General features: G+C 43.3%; 1 protein-coding gene across 2 annotated transcripts in view; it reads right to left on the bottom strand.

The window, feature by feature from the left end:
* Window positions 1-1,883: 1,883 nt before the first annotated feature.
* Window positions 1,884-27,508, bottom strand: part of LOC144669219 (uncharacterized) — a 165,811-nt gene continuing 140,186 nt past the window's right edge. For both annotated transcript variants that reach the window (XM_078531588.1, XM_078531589.1), the window contains exon 3: window positions 1,884-2,898. In XM_078531588.1, coding sequence (XP_078387714.1) covers window positions 2,828-2,898 — 71 coding nt within the window. In that variant the 3' untranslated portion in view covers window positions 1,884-2,827. The remainder of the gene's footprint in view (window positions 2,899-27,508) is intronic.

Raw genomic sequence — 27,508 nt, 5'->3', positions numbered from 1 at the left:
CACATCAATTTTACCTTGAGCGGTTGTGGTTAACATTGCCTCAGGACCCTTCTTGGGGTCTGCACTTATATGTTAACCCTGGGTTTGCCAACATTGGCTCAACAGATTCTGGGAGACGTTAGCGGGAATTATGCCATGGAAAGCCATCAGCGTGGCACAAGTGGGTTCTAGGTTTACGGGCGGAATTTTACAATGGCGGGATTTTACGGTCCCGCTGAAGTCAATGTTTAGAATGGCTCGCTGCATTTTACGGCCCCCATCCCCGCCGTGATGGGGATGTAGAGTTTCGGCCTGTGAGTTGGCTGTATGAACAGAGATACATAAATACAAATCCAACCCCACCTCCTCTTACTGCTGTCGATACACAATAATTGTGGGGGAGGGGGGAGACATTGGAATAATCGGCAACATGAAAATCTCAATCTCAACTAAGCTGCTGCTTAGCTTCTATCACAGCCGTATCCAGCCGCTGCTGTCACCCTTTTCCTCAACTTCTGGCATTTCAGTTGACAAGTCGTAGCACCCCAAGCCACTACCCCACCACCCACTCCAGTCTTCGTGTCCCCAAGAGGGTTGTATTCTGCTCTCCGCCCAGTTCCCCACTCTCTGCCAGGCATAGAGAGGCTACATTTCCCAGCCAGCACCATAGGACCCACCTTCCTGGTTTGGGGGTGATGGTGCCAGTTGACAAAACTGGCCCAACTCACTCAGTGGCGCCATTGAAATGTTATTTTAAAATGCCCCAGAAGGCTTTCTTTGGCCTCTGGGAGATTGATGCCAATTCCAGGAGACTCCCCACCATTCCGGGAGGGAACTGGCAACCCTAGTTAACCCACTTTGGCCAAAATACTCTCTGACTGGCATACGTTCTACATTGTGATACTGTATCTGATAGGAAGTTATGTCGAGGTTTGTTACTGGATTAGATATTTAAAGAGTAAAAAACTCAACAGTGGAGCCTTGTTTTCAATGTTAGTGGGTCCAACTCAATGAGATCTCAGCAGTGAGTTGATGCTTTGTTCAAACATTAGTAAGCATAAGAATCTCTGAGGGTTCCTGTGAAAGACACAGACACTTGAGCAATTTAAACACTGGGGCCAGCAAGAAAACCTCTGTGAGTGAAAGCTAAAAAGAACAAGCAGGATGTTGGATTTGATCTTTCATTGAATTCAAAGAGATAATTTTTAAAAAAAAGAGCACAGAGTGCAAAAGCAGCAAAGAAGGGAAGCTAGGTCACAGCAAATCAAGATACTGTGAGCAGTTGTCAGGAGAATTAAAAATGATCCAATCTCCAATTATTTTCTATAATTCCATGCAAGAAAACATCCTGAAATCAACCAAAACAGTTACCTTAAAGTTCCAATAAATTTGTCAAAAAGAAATGTATGGAGAATGTCCTGGGAATCTTCCTGAACATCCGATATTCTGGTTGTCCGTTATGACCTTCCGTTAGCAGAAATCTGGCCCCTTGTTGCCCTAAATCTTTGAATTGCACAGGAATAAGCCACTGGACCTTTGCATAAGACCTCAGAGGTCCTGATATTTCTCAACGTTTGAACAAAGCATCACTGCTGTTTGATGCTGCCCAACCCAAACCTCAAGTGGCAGAAGGCTTGCCCAGTGACAAAGACCCTGCCCAACCATACAGCCTTGCTCATTTCTGCTCAGATAGCCATACTTGTTGGCATGGAAGGGTTGAGCCAAGGTAGTACTGAACTAGAGGAAAGCATAAAGAAGACTGGTTGTTACACCTGACCGTCCATTACATTGGGAAGTCATATCTTTCTTTGCCTGTCACATCATCTTGTCACGGTTAAATCTTCCAGATGGTATGTGCACCAACAATGTTCCTCGTGACTCCCAGAGTGTACAGGGATCCAGCATGAATTTTAACAATAAATCTCATGATTTTAAAATCTGGCTTGATTTTGAATTTATTGAAAATTCCACTGCTGGTTAGAATTTTTTTTTAAATTCTTCTCTTAGCGTTTGAAATACATTTCAGTTTTGCTTTTGTGGGGTTGAGTAAGGGGGGAATGTAAACCCATATTTTTAAAGATCAAACAAATAGGCCCCTGTCTCTAGAGCATTGAGGCAGCTCTTGCCCTGTGTACAGCAAGTCAGTCACAGAAGGTTCCAGTTCATGCAGCATGCATCTACACTCATTTCTGTTGCTCTATTGTAATCATATCTGCCTTTTGTTTAAAAAAAAAGTAACTTGTCTAAAGATTGGTTATAGAGAAAACGTATGATAACACAAATAAAATTTCCACCTGACAATCAGACCCATCACTAAGCTTGCTGATGGGAGATTCTATTTGGCTGGAGCTGGAGTCATTATTGTATTGAGGACCAGGCTTTCTACTGCTGATTATACATAGATTATTAATCTGTGATATCATCTGGGAATTAAATAAATCAAATCATAATAGCAGTATATCAGATTTCAATCTCCTGGTCCATCTGATATGAGAATACCAGAGCTGCCCAAACTCCAACACCCAGATGTTAGTTTTGCATGCTTAGAATAAAATGGTCATGGACTATTTTATCCCTGAAATGAAGGAGAGAAAATAAAAGATGCAAAGGATGTGAGAGAAGGAATAATGGAAAATTATGAGAAAAGGAGTAGAGAAATGAGAAAGAGAGGGATGCAGGGCCAGTGGATCTGCTGACAGGTGGAAATGTACAACATAATCCAGAATAAAGCAGGAACATTTTGCAAAGAGTACAAATTGGAAGAGACCTCATTAAATTAATCCTGCTCAATATTGTTCCTAGGTTTACTGGAAGTTTTGACAAGGTGTGTCACCGTGGCTCCTGGCCCTCACTGCTCGGGCGCTGCTGCCTCTGCCTCACCTTCTACCTCTTCAGACGCTTTCCCTCCATCTTCAGGGGCTGTAAAAACATTTATATTTGATTACTGAACAAGTTTGATCTCCATTTAACCCTACTGTCAGATCACTGTGTAATAAATCATAGAGTCCAATTGTTTGCAAAAACATTGCTCGTCATATAAAATCATATTGACCGGATCATTACTGTTCTCTCATTATCAGTTTTCTCATTTCCTACTTTTCCTGAACCTAAGTGGATGGACCATCACAAGGAATTACATCAGTGATTTCCCACCATACAGTCCATGAGGATGAAACTCCATGGCAGGAGCAAGCTTTTGGCAAATCAGCTGCCTTGACTGATTTCTGCTAGGCAGTGCTGCTTGGCACCAGTCACACTGCTGTACTTCACTCCACAGCTGTTGTTCATGTAGGCGCACAGAGAATGAGTGCTTGTTTTACAGATTTTGATGCCACCGGTCCAGGTTGGAGTAGATGAAAATAGTCGGCCAGCAGTTTTAAAAAGTCAGTGTAATGGGATAAAATACGTGGAAAAGAGATCTAAGATTGCAATGTAAACTCCCAGCCAGTGTTGTACAAGATAAAGCATGTTCCCACCAATAAAAGCCAGGAATAGAAAGATGGTTAGTCGGTGATCCAAAATGAAAACTAAGAATGCCAAAAACCTCAATGTCGGAAACAAAGTTCTTCAGTTGCCAGAACGGAATGTTCATGTAATGGAAAGAGTTTTTAATAGTGAACTGTTGGGTTTCATATATAAGGGCCTGGCACATATAGAGTTAATGTGGGACTGAATACAGAACCGTCCATACAGTGGTATAAGAGAGCACATGACCCACACCCAGGGTCAGTTGAGTGTTGGACAGAGACCTGTGTACCAGCAAGCATGGATTCAGCTCCTAGCTTGTACCCTTTACTGTATATTTATAAATTGTTCTAAGAGCCAATAAAGGCTTATGTCAAAACCTATGTATGACTACAAAGACTCCTTCAGGCCTACTGAACTGTAACCAACACCCTACAATAATAACCATTGCTGAACAACAGAGTTGGTGCTGAAAAACATAATTTTTCATTTGTGGAGTGTTCTTAAATGTTTCCATTATAATGATTATTTGATTTTTTGAATGATTTTTTAAAGCATTTTCATAATATTTCAGTTTCTGCCTTAATCCCACGTGCATGTCCCAATTTTTATTTCATTTTTTGTAAATTTTTTTAACAACAGTTGCATTTAGTTCTTTCCATATCCTGGTTGGCTGTCCCTGGGAATTCTTTAATGCGATTGGCTGCTTGGACAGATCAATTACATCACTGTAGCTGTGGCCTGAGAACCCCCGTTAAAAAACGTTAAAATCATTTGCAAATCGAGAGAGGTAAAGCTCTCACCGCAGAGATGGCTAAGCCTCTCAGCAAAGCTTTCTTTAAGGTCAGCCGCGAATGTTCTTTCTTCGCCATTGATCGCAAAACCTGAGTCGATATTTATTCATTTTCACAGTCATTTAATTCCACTTTATGTGCAATAAAATTTCAGCAGAATGATATGAGGACTTAGAGGGTTAATTTAGGAGGATAGGTAACTTAAACTTTGCTTGTATTCCCTTGAGGTTAGAAAATTAAGCAGTGATCTGACTGAAGTATTCAAAGCATTTCAATGATCTGATAAAGCAGAGCAGGGTAATTAGCTTGGTTGGATAGATAGCTAGCATATGGATCAGATTAATGCCAACAGTGCAGGGTTCAATCGCTTGTCTGGCTGAGGTAGATTCAAGGCTTGATCTCCTTGCTCCACCTGGCCTAAAAAATCATGATGCTTTGCAAATAGCAACCTACCAGAGATGCAGGGGAATCACTTCCTCTGGTGGGGGGAATCAAAAAGAAAGAGACATAGTCTGAAAGTTAGAGCCAGACCATTTAGGAGGGAAATCAGGTAGCAAGAAAGTTCATAGAAATTTGGATCTCTCTCTCTCTCCCTAAAGGCTGTGAATGCAGGGTCAATTGTAGCTTTTACAATTGAGACTGATAGATTTAAGTTTAGTTAGAATATCAAGGAGTAGGGAGCAAAGGGTGGCAAATGGAGTTGAAGTCAAGACCCAGCTATGAACTAACTAAATGGCAGAGCAGGGCCAAAGAACTGAATGGCATACTCGTGTTCCTATTTTCAAAAAGCAGTAAGTTTAATCAATATTACTCAATTTTCTAATCTCCTGCTGTACCACTGATTTACAGATGGTGGAAGTATTGAGGTAGCTGAAGCAATATTCACATCACCACCACCATCTGGAATATATTGGTACTGCAGCCACTGTTGCTTGGCAACCGATGTTAAAAAAGAGCTTAGAATCCTCAGAGCACCACAAAGTGCTTTATAACCAATAAATTACCTTTGAAATGCCATCACTGGTGTTATGTAGGCAAACACAGCAGACAATTTGCACACAGAAATTGCTCACAAATGGCAAAAGAGTGGCCTGATAATCACCCAGAAATTCATGGGTCTTCCCCCGATTGGCCACCTTAACTTTGGACGATCGGCGAAACTTCAGATAGATGAATAAGTGGGCTTCTGGCCCATCTCGTGCTGAAGTTATGACACCAGGTCAGGAGACCCACCTAAGGAATTGATGATGTTGGTTGAGGGAGGAGTTGTTGGCTGGACACCAAGAGAATGGCCAGCCCTTCTTCCAATAGTGCCACGGGATTGTCCATACTCATCTGAACTGACGGGTGCTTCATGCTTATCTAAAGAATAGCTTCCCCAACAACGTAGCACTCCTCAGCACTGTACTGAACTTGTGTGAAGTGTTTAAGTCTAAAAGCTTTGGTTGTAGTGAGCCATTTTTTTGGATTAGGAACTGAAGGGTCCAATGTGATTTTGGTCTTCCGTGTGCTCATTCTGTGTCAGGTATGTGTCCTGCACCATATTGCTTAGGGTGCCAAGTAGTCGCTCAGGTGTCTGCCCAAAACTGCCAATAGGACCATTGCCTATTTAAATCAGGTGCCTAAGATCTATTTGCTGTGCAAGCAATAATCTCCAAGTCAGTGACCTTTAAAGAGACTGCTGGCAGCTGTGAACAGGAAGGTAAGCAACAATATTTTTATTCACTCGGGTGTGGAGCCAGATGGAGCAGGAGATCTCCTCCAGGCACCATATTAAAACTGTGAATTACTGCTGACCTACTTTCACTCTCCTTCCTGATTACCTCATGGCCTCACCCGGATTTAGCATAGGCCCTCAGCCAATATTCCAGCCAGCCTATCTGGCTATCATCCCCACACCCCCACCTCACCCACAGCAACTGGTATCTACAGATCATCAGTAGCATATGAATAGAGTCAACAGACCAATTTCACCTAATCCTGCCAGCAATCTCCCACGGGTGCTGCGCCTGCACTTAGATCGCTTCATAATTGAACGTATGCTTATTTCTAAGCCGAGGTTCTCTTGGCACAGCTTCCTGACTCAGTCCAATTTCTGCTATATTTATGTGCCTAATCCTTTATACATCATTTTGTGAACTTAGTAATAACTATTTAAGAAGAGAAGCTGAATAGTTCAAATACACTCAGCCAAGTTACAAACTTCAAGTAGAATGCTGAATATAGAATGGCTAGGGCTCAATCATTACCTGGGAAGCAATCTCAGACTTCCCGATGGTTCAGATGCTAAACACAATCTGTAGCACTGGACTAAACCAACTGGGAAGAGTTGTTAGTATGTAAGCTTCTCTCAGCCAGTGTTATTAATGCTGCAAATAGATCTCAATGTCCACCTTAGGAAGGCGAGACCATCTCCTGATCATTATCTAGTTAACTCTGCTGTGTGTTATCTGCAAGCCTAAGACTCACATTGTAAGAATGGTTAGTTAGATAAGGAGAATGGATAAGTATGGAATCAGTATCGCTGGGGTTGGAAGGAGTGCAATTGAAGAGAAAAAGAGAGGGAATCGGCCTCATCAAAGCTTTGCTTATTTATATTCATCCAAGCGCCATGTTGGATCACTGCCATTCCTCTGCCAGTTCCTAGATGAATCAAAGATCAGGCAGAAATTTGCTCGTCTCATCTCAAAACCAACACGTCACTTATCAAATCATTACTTCTGAGAATAGAGTTGGATAGAAACTATGGAGCTACTGTGATCTGGGAAGGGAATCTGCCGGGGCCCCCTTTCTTTAACGAACAAAGATAACAAGAACAACAACTTCTATTTATAATAGCACCTTTAACGTAATGAGCAGTCCCCATGTGCTTCATAGGAGTATTATAAAACAAAGAACGACACCGAGTCAAGGAGATATTTGGCCAATGAGCAAAAGGTAGGTTTTAAGGGGTGTCTTGAAGGAGGAAAGTGAGGTAGAGAGGTGGAGAGGTAGGAAAGGAATTCCAGAGCTTGAGGCCTCAGCAACTAGCGGCATATGGCCACCAATGGTGGAGCAATTCCATTTGGGAATGCACGAGATGTCAGAATTAGAGGAGTGCAGAGACCTCAGAGGCTCAGAGTTGGAGAATATTACTGAGATAGGAATGGCAAGGCCATCGAGGACTTGAAAACAAGGATGAGAGTTCTAAAAACAAGATGTTACTTGACTGGGAGTTAGTCAGCGAGCACAGAGGTAATGGGGGAACAGGACTTGCTGCGAGTTAAGACACAGGCAGCAGAGTTTTAGATTACCTAAAGTTAACGGAGGGTAGAATGTGGGAGACCATTGGACTAGTCAAGTCTAACGGTAAGAAGGCACGAATGAGGGTTCCAGCAGCAGATGCGATGAGACGGGGGTGAAGTCAGTGGAATTATGGAAGTGGAAATATGCAGTGTTATTGAAGCACGATATAAGATCAGAAACTCATTTTGGGGTTAAATATGACATCAAGATTGAGAGCAGGCTGGATTAATCTTAGGCTTTTGCCAGGGAGAAGGATGGAGTCAGTAGCTGGGGAACCGAGTTTGTAGTGGGGATTGGAAACTACGGCTTCAGCCTTCCAAATATTTACTTGGAGGAAATCTCTACTTTCCCAGCACTGGATAAGCAGTCTGACAATCTAACAACAGTGGAGGAGTTGAGAGAGGTGGTGGTGGTGAAGTGGAACTGGTTGTCATCAGTGTATATGTGAAAACTAATGCTGTGCTTCCAGGTGATATCGCCTAGGGGCAACATGCGGATGAAAAGCAGGAGGGAGACAAGGATCGATCCTTTGGGAACACCAGAGGTAATAGAGCATGAGCTGGAAGAAAAACCATTGCAAGTGACTCTCAGGTCACAATTGGATAAATAAGGATGGAACCAGGTAAGAGCAGTCTCACCCAACTGGATGACAGCGAAGAGGCGTTGGAGGAGCATGGTGTGATCAACCATATCAAAGTCTGCAGACAAGTTGAGAAGGACAAGGAGGGTAAGTTTACCTTTGTCACAGTCATATCGAATGTCATTTGTGACTTTGATAAGATCTGTTCTGGTACTGCGGCAGGAGCAGAAATCAAGAGGGATTCAAACATGGAATATTGTCATATTGTGTTCCTATGGGCCTCATTAGAAGTCATCCTGCACTATTAATACCATGTAATTGGGTGGCAATATTTTGATGTACTGTTAGATTCTCTCATACCTTACTATACAGCAAATTGTTTCTATTTGAAGTGTGCTCAAACCCACAGATTTATTACTGTGAGCTGTAAAAATGGCAGGTTGTGCTCAGCTGCTTATCCCTTTGCCAAATATGAAAACAAAGGCAGTTAAGGTAGGCAGAGTATTGGCACTTTAATCTTCAACACTGTTTAAATCATGCTTAAATTGCACTCCTTATGACTGCTCCATGCTTTACAGAAAGCAGGAAAGCCACTTAAGTTACTAATTCATTTTCTCATTATCCCGTTTATTCAGACTGTCAGCTTCAAGTTAACATCCTTAAATTGCATCATTGGTCACTCTGGCCCATAGTAACCCTATCCCAATGGTACATAAATAAGCCTTTCCCATATTACTTGGGATTCTTAATGGTAAAAGAAAGAATTGCATTTATATAGCACCTTTCACAAGCTCAGTATTTCACAAAGTGCTTTAAAACCAATTAAATGCTTTTGAAGTGTTTTAGGAAACTGCATAACATTTAACTTCACTCTTGAACTTACCATTAACAAGGTATGTTTTACCTATCCTCAGAGACTCCTCAGTTCTCAACTCAACTTCCAAACAACCTGACTGAGATTCAAAATTCACCAGGTGAATGAATCCATCCTTTACTGCTTTGCACTGTTGCAAGACCCCTAAATGCATTTGTACTGGAAAAGCTTGGGAGGCTTATGTGGCTCTTTAACCTATAGGGTAGATGGTGGCATAATGGTAATACCACTGGGCTAGTAATCCAAAGGCCCAGGCTAATACCATTGGGATGTAGGTTCAATTCCAACCATAGCAGCTGGTGGAATTTAGATTTTTTTAAAATCTGGAATTTAAAGCTAGTCTCAGTTTCATGATCACCATTACTAACATCGATTGTCATAAAAATCTATCTGGTTCACTAATGTCCTTCAGGGAAGGAAATCTGCCATCCTTACTTGGGCTGGCCTACACATGACTACACATACCCACAGCAATGTAGTTGACTCTTAACTGCCCTCTGAAATGGCCTAGCAAGCCACTCAGTTCAAGGGCAATTATGGTTGTACAACAAAAGCTGGCCTTGCCAGCGATGCCCATATCCCACAAAAGAATAAATAATTTTTTTAATTACCATTAATTGAGCACACAAACCCCTGAGCCTGGTTCTCTGATCCATGCTCCTGTTCAGCAAGACTCTGTGCTGGGACCGTACTCTCCAGAGTTTGACTCCTTGCCATCTAGATTGATACATGAAGAATGGTCACTTGGGGGTGGTGCTGGAGAGCTACCAGTGCCCATGAAGCCATGCCCCAGCAAGAATGTCTGGAGCCAAAGTGCACAAGGGAGCCATTTTCCAGCTGTTATTAGAAGGCGATATACATTTGATAAACCGCTAGATTCACAAACGTTAGTTTGCACGCACATGATATGAATCATAGAACCTTACAGCGTAAGAGGAGGTTACCCTGCCCTTTGAGTCTGTACCAGCTTTTCAAAAGAGTATTTCACGCCCTAATCTTTCCTCATAGCTCAGCATATTACTCCTTTTCAACTATATATCCAATTGTCCTTTTGAAAGTTGTTTTTGGATTTGCTTTCATCACTCTTTCAGGCAATGCATTTCCAGATTATAACAACTTCCTGTGCAAAGAAAATTCTCTTCACTGAGTGTGAAATTGAGATTCAAGCTGGGTTATTGTAGATCCCTGACATGTATCAGTGCCTCATTCCAGTCTTTCTGTACATCGGCACTAGTTTCACAGATTTTTTTACTGTACACAATGCTATAGGATTATATTATAAAGAAGATGTGAATACTCTTGTGCTTCAGCGTAGGCACTAACCTCGTACTATTGCAAGCATAGGTCAATGCATCAAAAGCGCAAACCATTTGACTGCACTGTTCTATGCCACAAATCCACTTAGCAAAATAAGTACTGCATTTAGAAAGCCCAATAACTAAATCATTATAAAGCTGGTGTTTAAAAGAAACAGTTAGAAACATAGGAGCAGGAAAAGGTGATCAGCCCCTTAACCTTGTTCCACCATTCAATACATGGTTGGTCTGTATCTTAACTCTATTTACCCTTCTTGTTCCATAACCCTCAATACCCTTTACTAACACAAATCTATCAATCTTAGGATCAAAAGTTTCAATTGGCCCCCAGCTCAATAGCCTTTTGTGGAATATAGTTCCAGATTTCCACTACCTTTTCTGAGGAGTACCTAAACAGCCTTTCTTTAGGTGTAAGGTCTTGCCCCTTGTTCTGGAATCACTCATCTGAACTTTGATCAGTTGCAGCACTAGCCTGACAATGAATTTAAAACAATAATTTAATCTTGGATTTCCAATGATGTTTCCAAACCACATGAATTTTGTTCCGATATTTTTGGTGAGATTAACTATCCAAACGATTTCTCTGTCCACCTTTGATTCCCTGATCTCAGAAGATGAATTGTCTTCCTCTCAGTGAGCTCAAGCTCAAACACTGAAAGCTATTTAAAAAGTGTAGTAATTATGGTTTTATTTAGTGTGTAATGTATCTTCAAGAATGATACTCACCATGAGATTCACCAGGATGTTGCCTGGGATGAAACATTTAAGTTAGGAAGAGAGGTTGGATAGACTTGGGTTGTTTTCATTGGAGCAGAGAAGACTGAGGGGCGACCTGATCGAGGTGTACAAGATTATGAGGGGCATGGACAGGGTGGATAGGGAGCGGCTGTTCCCCTTAGTTGAAGGGTCAGTCACAAAGGGGCATAAGTTCAAGGTGAGGGGCAGGAGGTTTAGGGGGGATGTGAGGAAAAACTTTTTTACCCAGAGGGTGGTGATGGTCTGGAATGCACTCTCCTGGGAGGGTGGTGGAGGTGGGTTGCCTCACATCCTTTAAAAAGTACCTGGATGAGCACTTGGAACATCATAACATTCAAGGCTATGGGCCAAGTGCTGGTAAATGGGATTAGGTAGGTAGGTCAGGTGTTTCTCACATGTCGTGTAGACTCGATGGGCCAAAGGGCCTCTTCTGTATTGTGATTCTGTGATACTTGTTAAGAAAGATCACATGATCTGTAGTACCCAATAGGAGAGTAGTGCGGGCTACCTCAGCGGTCAGTGTAGAGATAGAGTTGGAGTTGAAAGCACACGTGTGGTTGCTGCTGAGTATATTGTAAAAAAACTTAAAGTTTCCACTTAAGTGCAGATCAACTCTTACCATAGCACAACTTGGCCACCCTACAACAAAAGTTTATTCAAGTTAGTCGTCAAAAATTTAAAAAATTACTTGTTCAACATTAACAACAAGGTGCATTAAAAAAGCACCTTTAATATAGTAAAATAAGAAAGGAAAGACTTGCATTTAAATAGTGCTGTTCATGACCAGTGGACATCTCAAAATATTTTATCATCAATGAAGTACTTTCGAAGTGTAGTCACTGTTGTGATTTAGGGAGCACAGCAGTTAATTTTACAAACAGATCCCCACAATCAGCAATGCGATAATGACCAGATAATTTGTTTATTGTGATGTTTACTGAAAGATAAATATTGGCCAGGACACTGGGAATATCTCCCCTGCTCTTCTTCAAAATAATGCCAGGGAATCTTTTATACACACCCAAGCAGACAGATGGAGCCTCAGTTTAACATCTCATCTGAAGGATGACACCTCCAACAGTGCAGCTTGCTCCCTATACTGCGCTGGAGTGTCAGCCTTGATTTTTATACTCAACTCCTGAAGCATAATTTGAACCTACAACCTTGTGTCTTGGGAGGTGAGCATGCAACCAACTGAGCCACAGCTGATATTCAAAATGCCTGAAGGCACCTCATGGAAGTGTTATCATAAAAATTATGGTACTGAGGCACATAAGGAGATATTAGGACAGATGACTAAAAACTTGGTCAAATATGTAAAAACAGCATCTTAAAGGAGAAGAAATAGGTAGAGAAGTGGTCAGGTTTAGAGAGGGAATTCCACAACTCAGGGCCTAGACAGCTGAAGGCCGCTAATGGTGGAGTAATGAAAATCGGCGATGAGCAAGAGGCCAGAATTGGAGGAGCGCAGGGAACTCTGTCGGATGGCCAGACCATCCGGATTTTTGTGCCGGAGAGTCAAGTTTTTAGCCTGTCTGGCCACTGTACTGTACCAGATGATTTTATGTCCAGTGTTTTGTGCTTTATGTTCATTGCAATGGAGCACCAGCAGGGGCTATGCCCTTCTTTCTCTGTCTGTAGCAGCCTCAATGAAAATGGGACAGAAAATAGAAGGGTTTTCATATTTCTCCCTCCACTTGCCTCTTGAACTGCGATGAATCTCTACATGTAATGGCAGCACCCCCATATGTTGTGACAGTATCTGGTATAAGTGTTCTCCAGCAGTGGCTACCCTAGATCCCTGATGGTTGTAGGCCAGAGGAAGTTACAGAGATGAGGAAGGGCGAGACCATAAGAGGAATTTGAAAATGAAGATCATCTGCACTGGCTCTTTCCAAAGGGAGAATGAGCTGCACTTTTACTGTCAGTGATTCTGATATAAGGCGCAGTGGAATTTCTTCAAACAGGATCCCAGTTATTCAAAACAAAAACAGAATTACCTGGAAAAACTCAGCAGGTCTGGCAGCATCGGTGGAGAAGAAATCAGTCAACGTTTCGAGTCTTCATGACCCTTCGGCAGAACTGAAGCATAGTTAGGAGAAAGATGAAATTCCATCTTTCTCCTAACTATGCTTCAGTTCTGCCAAAGGGTCATGAAGACTCGAAACGTTGACTGATTTCTTCTCCACCGATGCTGCCAGACCTGCTGAGTTTTTCCAGGTAATTCTGTTTTTGTTTTGGATTTCCAGCATCCGCAGTAGCTTTTAGCTTTTTGTTTTTAACCCAGTTATTCATATCGCTTCTGTACTTTCAACTCAGCACCCACTATAAGTTTGTAATAGAGACATTCCGATCATGGAGACACGAAAACTTGTGGATCTATCTGTTTAATTTGTTTAATTTGGAAACAGGAATTCAATTTTTTTTCATTAATCAGTTCTGGAAGAGGTTTCTTGTTAAATGTCTACCTTAGTGTTCACCAACATCACATTGCTTCTGGAGGTGGTATATGTATGTGTTATACTGAAGCAACTGGTGTGTTGCAGAGTAATTAGTCCTATCATGACAGATGGAAGTGAGAAAAAAAAATTAATATCCGTTTTTAAAATATGACATTTGGCATCTAGTTTTCATTAGAAAAATATTCAGTCACACCATTCAAAACTTACACTGTCTGGCCTAGAAATGGATAAATAACATTTAGCGATGCTCCCACTTGTGACGTTGGACATTTAGTTATTGGACGGAGCTGTCCAGCTTGCTGTCAGCCCTCCAGAATGTCCAGATGCATCAAAAATGTAGTTGAAGTCACCAGCCAGATTGACTGGCCTGACTCTCGCCAGCAGCAGTGGGGGCTGCTGAAGGATGGTCAGCCGCTCGCTGTTTTGAGCCAGGGCATTCATGTTAGTTAACCTGAGGACAGCGTTTTTGTGCATTACTCCTGGTATGAGGAGGTGCCTTCCCACCACCTGCTTAACTTCAGAGATGGTGAAGTTGCCTCCCCGCAGCAGAATACTGAGGCCAGAGGAGCGGGAATTGTTTCCACCCTACCAGATCAATGGCCTGTGGGACCACCATGGTGAACATTGGCTGCAGGAGCTGAGGTGTGGTATTCCACATTCCTGCAGAAACAGCAATCAGCTTTGACCGTGACAAGACAATCCAAAGTTAAAACGCATTGCACAGTAGACTTAACTACGCACATCAATGAACCAATCTTTAGACCATTTTAAAGCTGTTTGTCAATTCCCAGACCTGTTGTCTTTGAAAGCTCTGGCCTTCGGGTATACTCATAGTGCTCATAAACAGTTTCTCTGTTGTTGGACTGAGAAAGCCATCCTGGTTTGCCCGCTTGTATTGTTGTGCCCAAGTGACATCGGGCAAGAGGGAAGGGTCATGCAAACAGCAGGGTTTGGGCTGCCCTCCTTGGACCAGTCTTTCCAACCTGTTCCTCCTTGAGAGGTTGCTGCTCCCAGCTTCTCAGAGCTGGGGTTGTGCTGATCCCTTCACTGCTCTCAGCCTCCCAGAGCTGCAGTGCACTGGCATCTTTGCTTTAGGGCTGGGGTGCTCTGCCCTGCCCTCTCCACTGCTTCTAATATTTGGATGCTCTGTTTCTTCTCCTCCAGCTCCTTACTGTTTTGCCACTTCTTCTGTAGGTGCCACCCTTGTCCTTCCTCATCCAAAGAGCAGCAGAGCCTGTCCTCCATGTCAGATGGAAGTCGCCTCTTGCCACTGGTTTGGGAGGTGGCTTCACCCCTTCTTTTTGGCTTTCTTCACCAGCTACCCCACTCCCCCAGTTGTCCCTCTGCTGGTTCCTCATGCTCCATTGATTTGGTCTGCTGAGGAGTCAGCGGCTTGGGGGTCAAAGGCCAATACTGGCGCTTGTCAACTTGCTGCTATGCTCTTCTCCTTTTCCTTCTTCTTGACCCTCCCTGTGAACTTCCTCATCCCGTTCTGGGCACCGGAGGGCTTGCTGGGTGGAGTTTTGCAAGTCTCCTTCATGGTAGCCACGCTCGCTGTCCCGTCCACTTGCCTGTCCTTGGTTCTCGCCACCTGTGCACAACTGAGGCAGCAATTTGGGCAGGTCTTGTAGAGGTGGCCTGCTCCACCACACAGGTTGTAGTACTTACTCTGCTTGCAATTATTTGTCTGATGGCCTTCCTGCTTGCAATTCTTGCAGATGGCGGAGCAGCAGTTGACAGCAAAGTGACCAGATTTGCCAAAGGAGCGACAACATCCCGGCTGCTTGGAGTAGACAAGGCTGGCCTGACTTCCGCCAATAGTAAAGATGGTGGGAGGGTGGAGGATTGCTCCCTTGCCAACCACCTTCAAAATCACCTTGGCCTACTATTCGCTTGTCCAAATCCCAAAGGGGTCCTTGACCTCCCTGCTGTTATCGACCATGTCAATGTAGCTGGTGAGGAATTAAGCACAACCACGAGAGGATTGTACAGATGCACAGTCACAATGTAATTCCATTGTGATGGCAGCATAAACAGCGGCTCCACCTTTGGGATTCACAGCTGTGCCAGGTTTCCTTTCTCCTCGAGCACCTTAAGGAATTTCATACACGCAGAGATGTTCTTGAAGGTCAGGTCGAAATATCCAGTGCTGGGGAAATCCTGTAGATATCCGTATCTTTGAATCCACAGCATTCCAAAAGGAGTCTCTTCAAGAAGCAGGATGGTTGATGGGCGTATCTCCTTCGCTGTCTTTCACCCTAACCCTAACGGTTATACACCCACTGGCTTAGGGCCTGGTTGCAGCCATCATCTCTAAGTTTTCCTGGATAGACACTAAAGCCCCACCAAAAGGCAAACCGCAGTTGAGCTTCCAATACCAAAGGGCAAAGTGGCCAAAGCCTCTGCTGAAAACCCCAAAAAATAAATCAAACCCAAATATCTGCAAACTCATACCCATCCTGGGAGCACCACCTTCATGATCATAGTGGCTCCGCAGGCAGTAAATGGTATATCAAAAATAAATCCAGAACAATGATTCAGGTTAAAGTAGCAGTAGCGAAGCAGGGGAAAGAAGGTACAGGACTCGTACAAGGGGTGATCAACATTCAGAATGGACTTTCAGATAGGGGAGAGGAGGCAGAAGTCTTAGTGTCATTTGCAGCAGTTGAACACTTTAAATTTAGTGGATGCAGGAGCTAAGATGACCTCCATTAGTGCTACTTGTCAGGAGGAAGGCAAAACTCAGGAAGGAGATCCATAATTCAGAGATCTTCAGAAAGAGTTAGAGCGGGAGACTTTGTGATTAATCTTCCTTTCAACATAATAACACTGGAAGAAGAAAGAGATTGATATCAAAATATTACTGTCTTGCTTGTGGCAAGTTACATGTACATTCCTTTTCTCATGGTGCTGCAGCCTTGTCAGAGCTGGCTGGTACACCCAATAATTAATCAGCCTCCACGTAAACAGACTACACATCACACCTGAGTTATTGATATACTTATGCCTGGTTGAGTATCCAGCTTTGACAAGGTCCACTTCAAGTTTACTGAGTTGATTTTGTTGTAGTTGATGCGTATGTGGATTTGTACTGGCAGATCTCACACATGCTGCCTTGAGTTGAATTGTTGTTCATTATGGGGGGAGCTCCTGGCTTCTTCAGACACAGGCAGCTGGTCACGCACAGAAGAGTGTCTGCCAGAGATAAGCAGGTCAAACTTGTAAGACATTTGTTTAGCCTCTAGTATCCTATTGATGTGTCACCTGTAAAAGAAAAAGCTTCTTTTTTCTTTCATGGGATGTGGGCATCACTGGCAAGGCCAGAATTTGTTGCCTATCCTTAATTGCCCTTGAACTGACTGGTTTGCTAGGCCATTTCAAAGCGCAGTTAAGAGTCAACCACATTACTATGGAACAAAAACAAAAATACCTGGAAAAACTCAGCAGATCTGGCAGCATCTGCGGAGTGGAGCACAGTTAATGTTTCGAGTCCTAGAAATAGAATTTCTATTTTTACTTAGTTCTGTTGAAGGGCCATTCAGCTCCTCTCCGCAGATGCTGCCAGACCTGCTGAGTTTTTCCAGGTATTTTTGTTTTTGTTTTGGATTTCCAGCATCCGCAGTTTTTTGCTTTTACATTACTATGAATCTGGAGTCACATGTAGGCCAGACCATGTAGGTAAGGACGGCAGGTTTCCTTCCCTAAAGGATATTAGTGAACCAGATGGGTTTTTACAACATCAGTGATAGTTTCATGGTCACTATTACTGAGACTAGCTTTATATTCCAGATTTATTAATTGAATTTAAAATTCTACCAGCTGGAGTGGTGGGATTTGAACTCAGGTCCTGTAAAGCCTGGATTACCAGCCCAATGATTTTACAATTATGCTACCATCCCCATCTCTGGCACCTAAAAACCAACTTTCTCTGACCTTTGAGCTCCAGTGTTTCTCTTCTCCTGTCACAGTAATACTGGGCTCTCTTTATGTTATTGACCCAATTACGATAACCTGTGTTACCCTCAAATGTCCTCTCTTGTTCCTCCTTTGACACCTAAAAGCAGTTCCTTATAAGGAAATAAGAACACAAGAAATAGGGGCAGGAGTAGGCCATCCAGCCTGTCAAGCCTGCTTCACCATTCAGCATGATCATGGCTAACCTTGGGCTTCAACTCCTCCTCTCTGTTTGCCCAATCTTTTAAAATTGAGACTCATCTTACTATATGTGTTACACACTTCATTCACTGTTTTCCTTAGAACCTCAAAACTATGAAACCTTCCTCAATATTTCATACCTTCTGCAATCTAACATGTTTTAATTCCAAGCTTGACATCGTGAGGAGAAATGTCTTCATTCAGTGGGTTGCAAATCTTTGGAATTGTCTACCCCAGAGGGTTTTGGATGCTCCATCTTTGTGCATACTTAAGGCTGAGATAGACAGATTTTTGATCTCTCAGTGAATCAAAGGATGGGCCAGATAGCCCATTCCTGCTCCTATTTCTTACAATCTTATTTTTTCGAGCAGGTGGGGAAGTAGAGTTGAGGCAGAGGATTAGCCATTATTGTATTAAATGGTGGAGCAGGCTTGATGGGCCATTTAGCCAACTCCAACTCCTATTCATAAGTTCTTAACACTCAGTCGCTATTCCCAGATTTGCCCTGGTCTTCGGCAGTGTTCTGCACTGGTGGGTTTGGGCCTTCATTTAGGCTTCTTGATAAAAATGAACAATGCTGGTACTTAAAAGGAAACAGGTATAACCATTCAGTGTTTTTCAAATTTTTCTCTCAAATCCTTATCCAAGCAAAGCCATTCACAACTCAGGCCAAAGGTCAAGGTTACATGTTTTCCAAATGCTACATTGATATATGGTACTTTTAGGGTCTCGGATGATATGCGACTCGGCCCAACAGTCTCTGGTTCCTCCCTGAACTGTCAAATGCTGATGTCCCACTGAGGTCAAATTGTCTGTGACTGTCACGACTTCCCAACCACCTAGAAATCTTCTCTCTAGGTCGGAGGAATGCATTTTTGTTGAATTTCTTCCTATTTGTTCCCCTTGGGGTGGCAGAGGTTAGCGGAAGAGATGCTTGGAGGGAAATGTTTTGACTATGTCAAGCTAAGAATTGTTTGGCAATGTCAAGTTCAAGCAAAGGATCATGGTGAAGAAAGCGGCAGAGCAGATTCATGACCCAAATAGTCGATTCCTGTTCCTACGTGAGCATACTGGAATAACCCAAAGCTTTACCAACAGGTAGCATCAAAGAGCAATTGGAGCCAGCATAACTGCAATAACAACAGACACTTTTTCCTCTTGTTGGGGGAGACTGCCTGTGGAGTATGGAGAGCCAACTAAGTGTTAAAAATACCAGGAAAGGGAAGAGAGTGAAAACAGGAATAACAAACCAGGATGTGCTATGTTCTACGGTGTTGGTTACAGTTTGGTAGATTTGAAGAAGTCTTCATAGTCACATGTAGGTTAACTGCATGTCTTTATTGTCTCTTAGAACTGTTTACAAATATACAGAAAAAGCTACAAACTAGGAAATGTCTCCATGTTTGCTGATACACACAGCTCTGTCTAACATTAAACTGACCCTGGGTGCAGGTCACGTGCTCGCTTACATCACTGTGTGGGTGATAATGGACTCAGTCCTTCATTAATCCTATATGTGCCAGACCCTTCAGCCGACATAGTATTTCGAATTTGGTTTACAAATTTGAAAAACAGATTTCTGTATTCCACAGGTTTAATTAGGCTCAGGGCAAAATAAAAAAATCAATACCTTGGATTCACACATTTCAAGCCTGTCAGGAGGCAGACAGCTTGATAACAGGGAAGCATAGCATCACTAGAAGCATCCAAGCTGGGGAGAGCCGGGAGGTGCAGTTCAGAACTGAAAGTGCTTTCATGTAAAAGTGCAGAAACCATTGAAAATGAACCCTTTCAGAGCAAATGGAAAAGGAATCACAAAATTTAGAAAGTGCATCACAGCAGGCAGTAGTTGTTACTTGGCATGACGGAATACAAATATCAAGAAAGGTTTTTTACTGTAATATCTTACTATAATCCAGGTTGCACTCTAGCGCAGTACTGAGGAAGTGCTGCACTGTCAGAGGTGCCGTCTTCAAGGTGAGATATTAAATGGAGTTTCTGTCTGCCCTCTCAGGTGAATGTACAAGATCCTGTGCTACCATTTTTAAGAGAAGGGAAAGTTCTGGTGTTCTGGCTAATATTCATCCTCAACCAATATCAGCCATTCATTCCCAGATCATTAGTTCTTTGTTTCTTCGGTTATCTTTTTTCTGAAGGGAGACCAGTTTTGACATTGGTAAAGAGGTAATTTCAACATGGATTCACATGTGGGGAGGGACGGGTGGGGAGGGAAAATGGAAGTTTAAGAGGGAAAAAAATGATTTTTAAAATGTTCTTGGAGACACATCCTGAATATTGGAATCCGCATTAAACACTCAAGTTGAGACAAAAGCAAGTGTGAGTCAATTCTGGCATCTCAGGCACTGACACCACATTCATCTGGATGTCTAAATGAGCACACCATTACTACACATCAATATGCACTCTCATTTAATTAGATTCCTCTCTACAGCAAAGTCAATATCTGATAACACTTTACATATATACTGTGTATGTATGTTTTCATATATGAGATCTCTCATGGTGTTGCCTCTGACATTGTCATTTTGTAACTCTACTGCATGCATCTCCCTCTTTCTCTGTGCTTTGACCTTCTTATATCTACCTCCAGCCTTTCCAGACACGAGGGGCTGAATTTTATCACAGGCTTCAGGACCCCAATATCAGGCCAGAACCTGGGCCCAAGCCTACAGTTGCCGTAGCAGAACTGGCTTGGCAATTTTACTGCAGGCGGCAGACTAGTTAGACGGCTGGCAGCTCCGATGCCTCAGCAGTGCCACCACGAGAGCAGGGTGCTTCTGAAGCAGGCAGGAGACCTCAAGGTCTCCTCAAAATGGTAGCACGCTCAGACAGGTAAGTAAACATTAAAATTTAGGGGCTCTGTGCGACCATGGGAAATGCCCTCTCGGAGGATTTTTGGAGACACAGAGGCTGCCTTTCCTGTCTGCAGACCCTTCTTTGAGCCATAGAGCCTCTGACACCATTGGACAACACCACCCCTCTCCTGCCTGCAGGGACGCTATCTCCTTGAAGCTCATGGCCTCCCCACTTGACAGAGGGGCCATCGGCCATTGGCAAAATGCCAGCGGCTCCATGAAATAACTGTTAACAGGACTTTTAATTATACAAATCGGCTGCTTGCCTACTTGGAATTCGCAGCCGATCTACCTTCACATTCTGCCTCCTGCCTGCCACTGAGAAACTTCCCCAACAGCGGGACAGCAATGGAGTCACTTAACGTAGCTTCCTGCCTCCATTCGAGGCCCAGTAAAATTCAGCTTTAGATTTGTCAACACAATCTTTTTTGCTTTCTTGCTTTGTTTAATTTTTCTCTTGCTGTGTGTTTGATCTCTGCCACTGATTTTCCTCCATTCAATCAACCATTGTTATTGCTCCACTTCTCTCATTGTCCACCACTTCCTGGATATCTTGTTACATCTTTCTTTGCCTTGATCTCTCTCTCTGTCTCTCTCTCTGTTCTATCTGTCTTGTGATGTTTTGCATGCTCTGGTGCTTTGCTGTCATCTGTAACTTTATCCCTGTCATCATCTCTCTCTATGTGTCTCTCTGCATCAACTTTTCATATCTTATTCTCCCACCAGCTCTCTGCCACTATTTCCTTTTGTCTCTTACTTTCTAAATATATCCCCTACCTGTCTTTCCCTGATCTGTTCCTCTGTGGTTTCTGCCTCATAAGTCCCTCTGTTTCTTTCTCCCCACAGGCCCCAAAGTCTCTCTCCACAACAACATGCAAAATTAAAATGTAAATGCCTCGCACATCCAAAGGAATGGGACAGAGCAAAGGGTGGTGGTTGAAAATCTTGATGGCTGAAGGAGCACTGCTTGGATAGCTGCTAGAGTGAAGAGGGTAAGCCAGGCAACAGGATAGCAGTAATAAATGAGTGGAAGAGATCGGTAAAACAGCCAGTTGTAATGTCCAAAACTGAAGGTAACCAGAGGAAAATTACGGTCAGAGTAAGTGACAGACTGAAAGTCAGAGGAATTGAGATTAAATTTGATTAAAAATATTAAACATTAAAAATTTAAGAGAAAAATCAACTTACTTCTTTTGCGGGGAAATGAGTCGCTTGAAAATTGGGAAACACTTCCTTGAACCCCACACGAGGGTTTTTAAAAAAAATCCATTCATGGGATGTGGGTGTCGCTGGCTAGGCCAGCATTTATTGCCCATCCCTAATTGCCCTTGAGAAGGTGGTGGTGAATTGCCTTCTTGAACCGATGCAGTCCATGTGGTGTATGTACACCCACAGTGCTGTTAGGGATGGCATTCCAGGATTTTGACCCAGTGACAGTGAAGGAACAGTGATATATTTCCAAGTCAGGATGGTGAGTGACTTGGAGGGGGGACTTCCAGGTGGTGGTGTTCCCATGTGTCTGCTGCCCTTCTGCATCTAGATGGTAGTGGTCGTGGGTTTGGAAGGTGCTGTCTAAGGAAGCTTGGTGACTTCCTGCATTGCAGCTTGTAGATGGTACACACTGCTGCTACTGTGCATCGGTGGCGGAGGGAGTGAATGTTAGTGGATGTGGTGCCAGTCAAGCGGGTTGCTTTGTCCTGGATGGTGTCAAGCTTTTAGAGTGTTGTTGGAGCTGTGCTCCAGCGTGTTACTCGCTCCAGGATTCCTAGCCTCTGACTTGATCTTGTAGCCACAGTATTTATATGGCTAGTCCAATTTAGTTCCTGGTCAATGGTAACCCCAAGGATGTTGATAGTGGGGGATTTGGCAATGTTAATGCCATTGAATGTCAAGGGGCGATGGTTAGATTCTCTCTTGTTGGAGATGCTCATTGCCTGGCACTTGTGCAGTGCGAATTTTACTTGCCACTTGTCAGCCCAAGCCTGGATATTGTCCAGGTCTTGTTGCATTTGGACATGGATTGCTTCAATACCTGAGGAGTCATGAGTGGTGCAATCATCAGTGAACATCCCCACTTCTGACCTTAAGATGGAAGGGAGGTCATTGATGAAGCAGCTGAAGATGGTTGGGCCTAGGACATTACCCTGAGGAACTCCAGCAGTGATGTCCAGTGATGAACTCCTGCTGAGATGATTGACCTCCAAGATGGTGCAAGAAACGTTGGTCAGGACACTGGAAGAACTCCACTGCTCTTCTTTGAAAAGGGCCACTGTATCTTCTACCTCCACCCAAGATGGCAGGTGATGTCTCAGTTAAACGTCAAATCCAATAGACAGTACCACTAACAGAATACCTGCCCTCAGCACTATCTTAAACTTTCAGCATAGATTACGTGCTCAAATCTCTTGAGTGGTGCTTGAACCCAAAACTTTCTAATTCAGGTAAGCATGCTACCAACAGAGAAAATCCTGTGGCAAATCTTAGAGTTGTATAAAATGGCTTCATTCAGTCTATCAAATTTATCCTTCGAATATATCCCAACTCAGCCAGATTAGAATGCAGCTGCTTCTTGAGGTCTGCCAAAATTTTTATCCCCAATACGCACCTTGTTTGATAGATTATTTCAAATGACTGTCGCCTTATGAGTAAACATTTTCTTTTCACCAATTCAAATTTGTACCATTGTGTCTTACTAGTCTGATTTAACTTATTGTAATAGCCTGGGTACAGTTATGTATACTGTTTAATAATTTAAATATGTCAGTAAGATCTCATGCTCCTAGATTGTCAGCTTCTTTCATCTTTTCCTCGTAACCCAGTCTCCCTATATAGCATTATTCTTGTTGTTGTTCACTGTAACCTCCTCAATTGTTTATGTCCCTCTTGATGACCAGAATGCCATATAGTATTCCCAGTGAGTTCTGAGCAGTGCATTACAATCTCAGTGGACTGATATTCAACTGTCCTGGTTAAAGAAGTGATAATTTAAGGTCTAAAAGAAAGAAAAGGAAGACTTGCACTTCTATTGCAATGCCCATGACCTCAGGATATTTCAAAGCATTTTACAATCAATGAGATACTTCTAAAGAGGAGTCACTGTTATAATACAGGAAATGCAACAGCCAATTTGCACACAGTAAGATCTTACTCAGGACTGAAATAATGACCAGATAATCCATTTTAATGATGTTGTTTGAGGGATAAATATTGGCAGAACCCTCTGCTCACCTTTGAATAATGCCATTGAATATCTTACATATACCTGAGCGGACAAGCAGTTCCTCATTTTAATACGCCATCCAAATTAATGTTCCTAACATGGTGATGTGCAATGCGGGAGTTTCAGAAGTTAGGGAGCAAAAATCAGCCTGCACAATACAACTTTCCATCTATTAAAATTAATTTGAATTGATTAATTTTTGACTTTGGTGACTAAATTCTTGATACGTGCCCTCACTGCACTGAACTATTCCCAGTCAGGAATGTGTGTTGATAATCTACTTCCTGCTGTGTTAGTCCTAATGCAAACATAGCAGGTACTCTGACATCACATTAATTAATCACTTTTAAACCAGAGCAGTTGCCACATAAGGGCTACAAATAGCACTTGGCAAGTTAAAAACAGCCCTGCAATGAAAAAATTGGAGCGCAGTGGAGAAAGTAGAACATGGAAGGGCCAAGTTTATTCATGAGTTGCTGCAGATTATAGTGGATGGTCTGAAAGGGAAAGGAATGTCGCTTACAGATCTCAAAGACACCAAACAGAAGCAGGCACGGGGTGGGAGTTTAGGCTGGGATCAATGTAACGTTATTCACCCATATAGGAAGATGATATTAGGAAAGTGTCAAAATCAGTAATGACCACTGTCTTGGACTATTATATGTGGATTTGCGATATTGGGCCAAATTTTCCAAGAGTGGTGATCATCATCGGATTGCCACTCCGCTCCTATTTTTTAAGCACAGCGTCAGAACTCCACATTCCTGGTCCAGACTTCCAAACTGGGCCTCTTCCGAAATGTGGAGCGTACATGTTCTTGCAGTCCTTCTTCGTAGTGCGGGATCATTGAAGGAAGCAAAGCCACACCCCTTTTTTACAGCACTAGCTGCTGTATTTTGGTAAGTCTTCATTCACTAACACAGTGAAAAGCGTTGGGATAGTTAAATAGCTTTTCATTGAGTGTAAATGAGGTAACTGGGTAGGGTGGGGATGGTGGCAGTGTGGTAGGGCGGCTAGCGTGTCAGATGGGTATGGTGGCAGGATTGGGTAGGGTGGCAGTTTGGGTAGGGTACAAGCTGGAAAGGGTGGCAGGGTGGTGAGGTTGGGATGGCATGGGTGGAGCTGAAGGTTCGGGGATGGAGTCGTGGGGTTGGAAGGTCGATGGTGGGGGGGTGGTCGTGGGTGTCAGAGGGCCAGGAGGATCTAGAGGGGAGTCGGAGGGTCAGTGTGGTTTGAAAGGTCGGGCGGGGGGGAAATCAGTGGGTCTGGGAGGAGTTCAAGGGTCTGGGGAGGGGGCGTTGGGGGTCAGTTGTATCGTTACCCGGGAGTTAGATATGGATTTTCCCTGTCTAATATTTCTTGGGTAACTATCCAGTTAAGTAAGTCAGAACTCTTTGAAGTCTAACTCCGAGTTGGAGACATTTTTGGAGGGTTCAGAATACAGGGAAATTGCCCACTGGAAGTTGAAACTTCCCGGGTAAATTCTGTGGAGTCCTTTCCTTGGGACTTCCGAGGGGTCTCCTAGCGCATCTTCTGGGATACATTACTTTGCCCAACAATATTTGTGCCTGATTTGCAATTATTTACACTGCTGTACAGTGATTCTTTACATATTTCTCACATAGATATCAACGGCAATCGAAGAAGATAGTAGGTATCACCCATGGTTTCTTGACTAGTTTTACTGAACAGAACTGTTAACCTGACTTTATCCACTGACATGGTGCAAGTAGAGCAAAAGAGATAGAGAGGAAGGAGGAGCTTGCACTTATATGGCACCCTGTCACATCCTCAGGATATCCATAAGGCATAGGAGATAATGAGAATGTTGCCTCAGGTGACAAACTGATGCTACAAACCACACACACACATATACATACTCACACAAAATTACAGCTGAGACAGCTTTGTTCCAACTATATGAAGGCTGATTTATTATCTGCAGTTAGTGGGGTTTGTCATTTCTAATCTGTTGTGCCTGAGTCACTGAACACAAGTGTGGAAGGAACAGAATTGATTTTTAATTTTTTTTTAATTTATATTTTTTTTAACGAGATGAACGGCTAGGACCTGGAATTCACTGCCTGACAGTTTGATGGAGGCAGATTCAATTACGGCTTTCAAAGGGGATCAAATGATCTCCCTGTGGGTTCTAACCATTCTACGAGCTAGAGCTAGTGTTCTTGACATGGGTCCCACCCATCAGTTCAGAACCGGCGGGAGACCTGCATTGCTTCAGTGGCGGGGGGAGCTCGACCAGGCACTTAAGTGCCCAGCATCAGGCCTTCCCAGAATTTAGGACCCTGCTGGTAGAAATCCTGCCCCCAAGAGCTGCCAGCTAATCAGAGGCCAGCAGCTTTCCCCGTATGGATAATGATACTGGGAGCAGTGCTGCTGTCAGTACTACAGTGAGGCCTTCACCAGAGATCACTGTGGGATCTCTGGAGAGAGATGAGTGTGTTTGGAGGTCATGTGAAGGGGCGAGGAGGGGGGGGTTTCACAGCGAGGGGGATCGGAGGCCACAGGGGTGGCTTTCTGTGGGCATTCCCCCTTCCCAAAGCCAGGTTGATTGGCACTAAGTGCTTTTTATTGGGCGCTAAGTGCCAGGGAGCCTGCTGGCAAAAGCTTCAGGAGGCATGGGAAACCAATGCAAGTTAGGGAGAATCCCTGAGCCACCACTAAATCCTGGTGAACTTAGGGATAATGGTTTTTAATTGGCTTGTTAATGAGCCTAATTAGTCAGTGGGCAGGTTCCACATGTCAGCCCATTCTTTCCACTGACTTAATGGGAGTCAAGCCGGTGGGAATGGTGTGTGTGTGGCCTGCCCCATGATTATGCAGGCCAACCTGCCACCTAGCCCGCTCGAGCAAGCTCCATTAAATCGAGGCAATGATTCAATCATATATGATAGACGCTAAAGACCTGCTGTCTACTGAGCAGAGGTTAAGCATGATTATGGCACATTAGCACCTTTGGATCCAACTTCACAGACCAGAGTTAACAGTAACGTCGGGTATTAATTGATATCAGAAACTGAGCCATCTTCTGTTACAATGTGTGAACAAGTAAGGGTAACTACCCAGTTACCACTTCAATACAACAAAAATTGTCTGCTATGTATACAACTATTGGGTAATGGATATGATCAGAGCCCTCTTAAAAAATACCTCAAGCACACAGGGTGACAACACAATAGCAGCACATTTATGCAAAGCTCTTACTGATGTTGTGAAGGGATTGAGCTACACACACTCCAGGATATGAAGACTGCTTCACTGGTTTCAATGATTTTGGAGACAGAATACAAAGCTTTGCCTAAGACAATGGGCAAACTGCAAACCAGCTTCAGCCAAACAAAATGAATATTGGAGCACAGGGGCAGGGAGGGAACTCTTGAACCATTGTCACTCCCTCACCAATGGTTCTTTCTAGATAAGTAGCAGGAGAAGCTGCAGCAAGACTGCAGGCTCCCATGGTTGAGAAAGGAAAATCTCTCTGGGTTTGCATCAAGCCAAAGCCGGCAGCAGGATTGCATCAGATTTCCTTCTTACTAGAAGACCATGCAGAAGTAAAGCAGAAGATGCAAGATTGTACAATGGGTCAGCACAGCCCTGTATCACAATAATGATATTCACTCAACACACATTAATTCTCACTAAATTAAACACATTTTTAAGCATTGTAAACATTACAATCTTTTTTTATTCATTCATGGGATGTGCGCGCCATTGGCAAGGCCAGCATT

This window comes from Cetorhinus maximus, chromosome 2, assembly GCF_964194155.1.
Source record: "Cetorhinus maximus chromosome 2, sCetMax3.hap1.1, whole genome shotgun sequence".
Taxonomy (NCBI): domain Eukaryota; kingdom Metazoa; phylum Chordata; class Chondrichthyes; order Lamniformes; family Cetorhinidae; genus Cetorhinus; species Cetorhinus maximus.
This window is presented reverse-complemented; position numbering and strand designations above follow the sequence as displayed.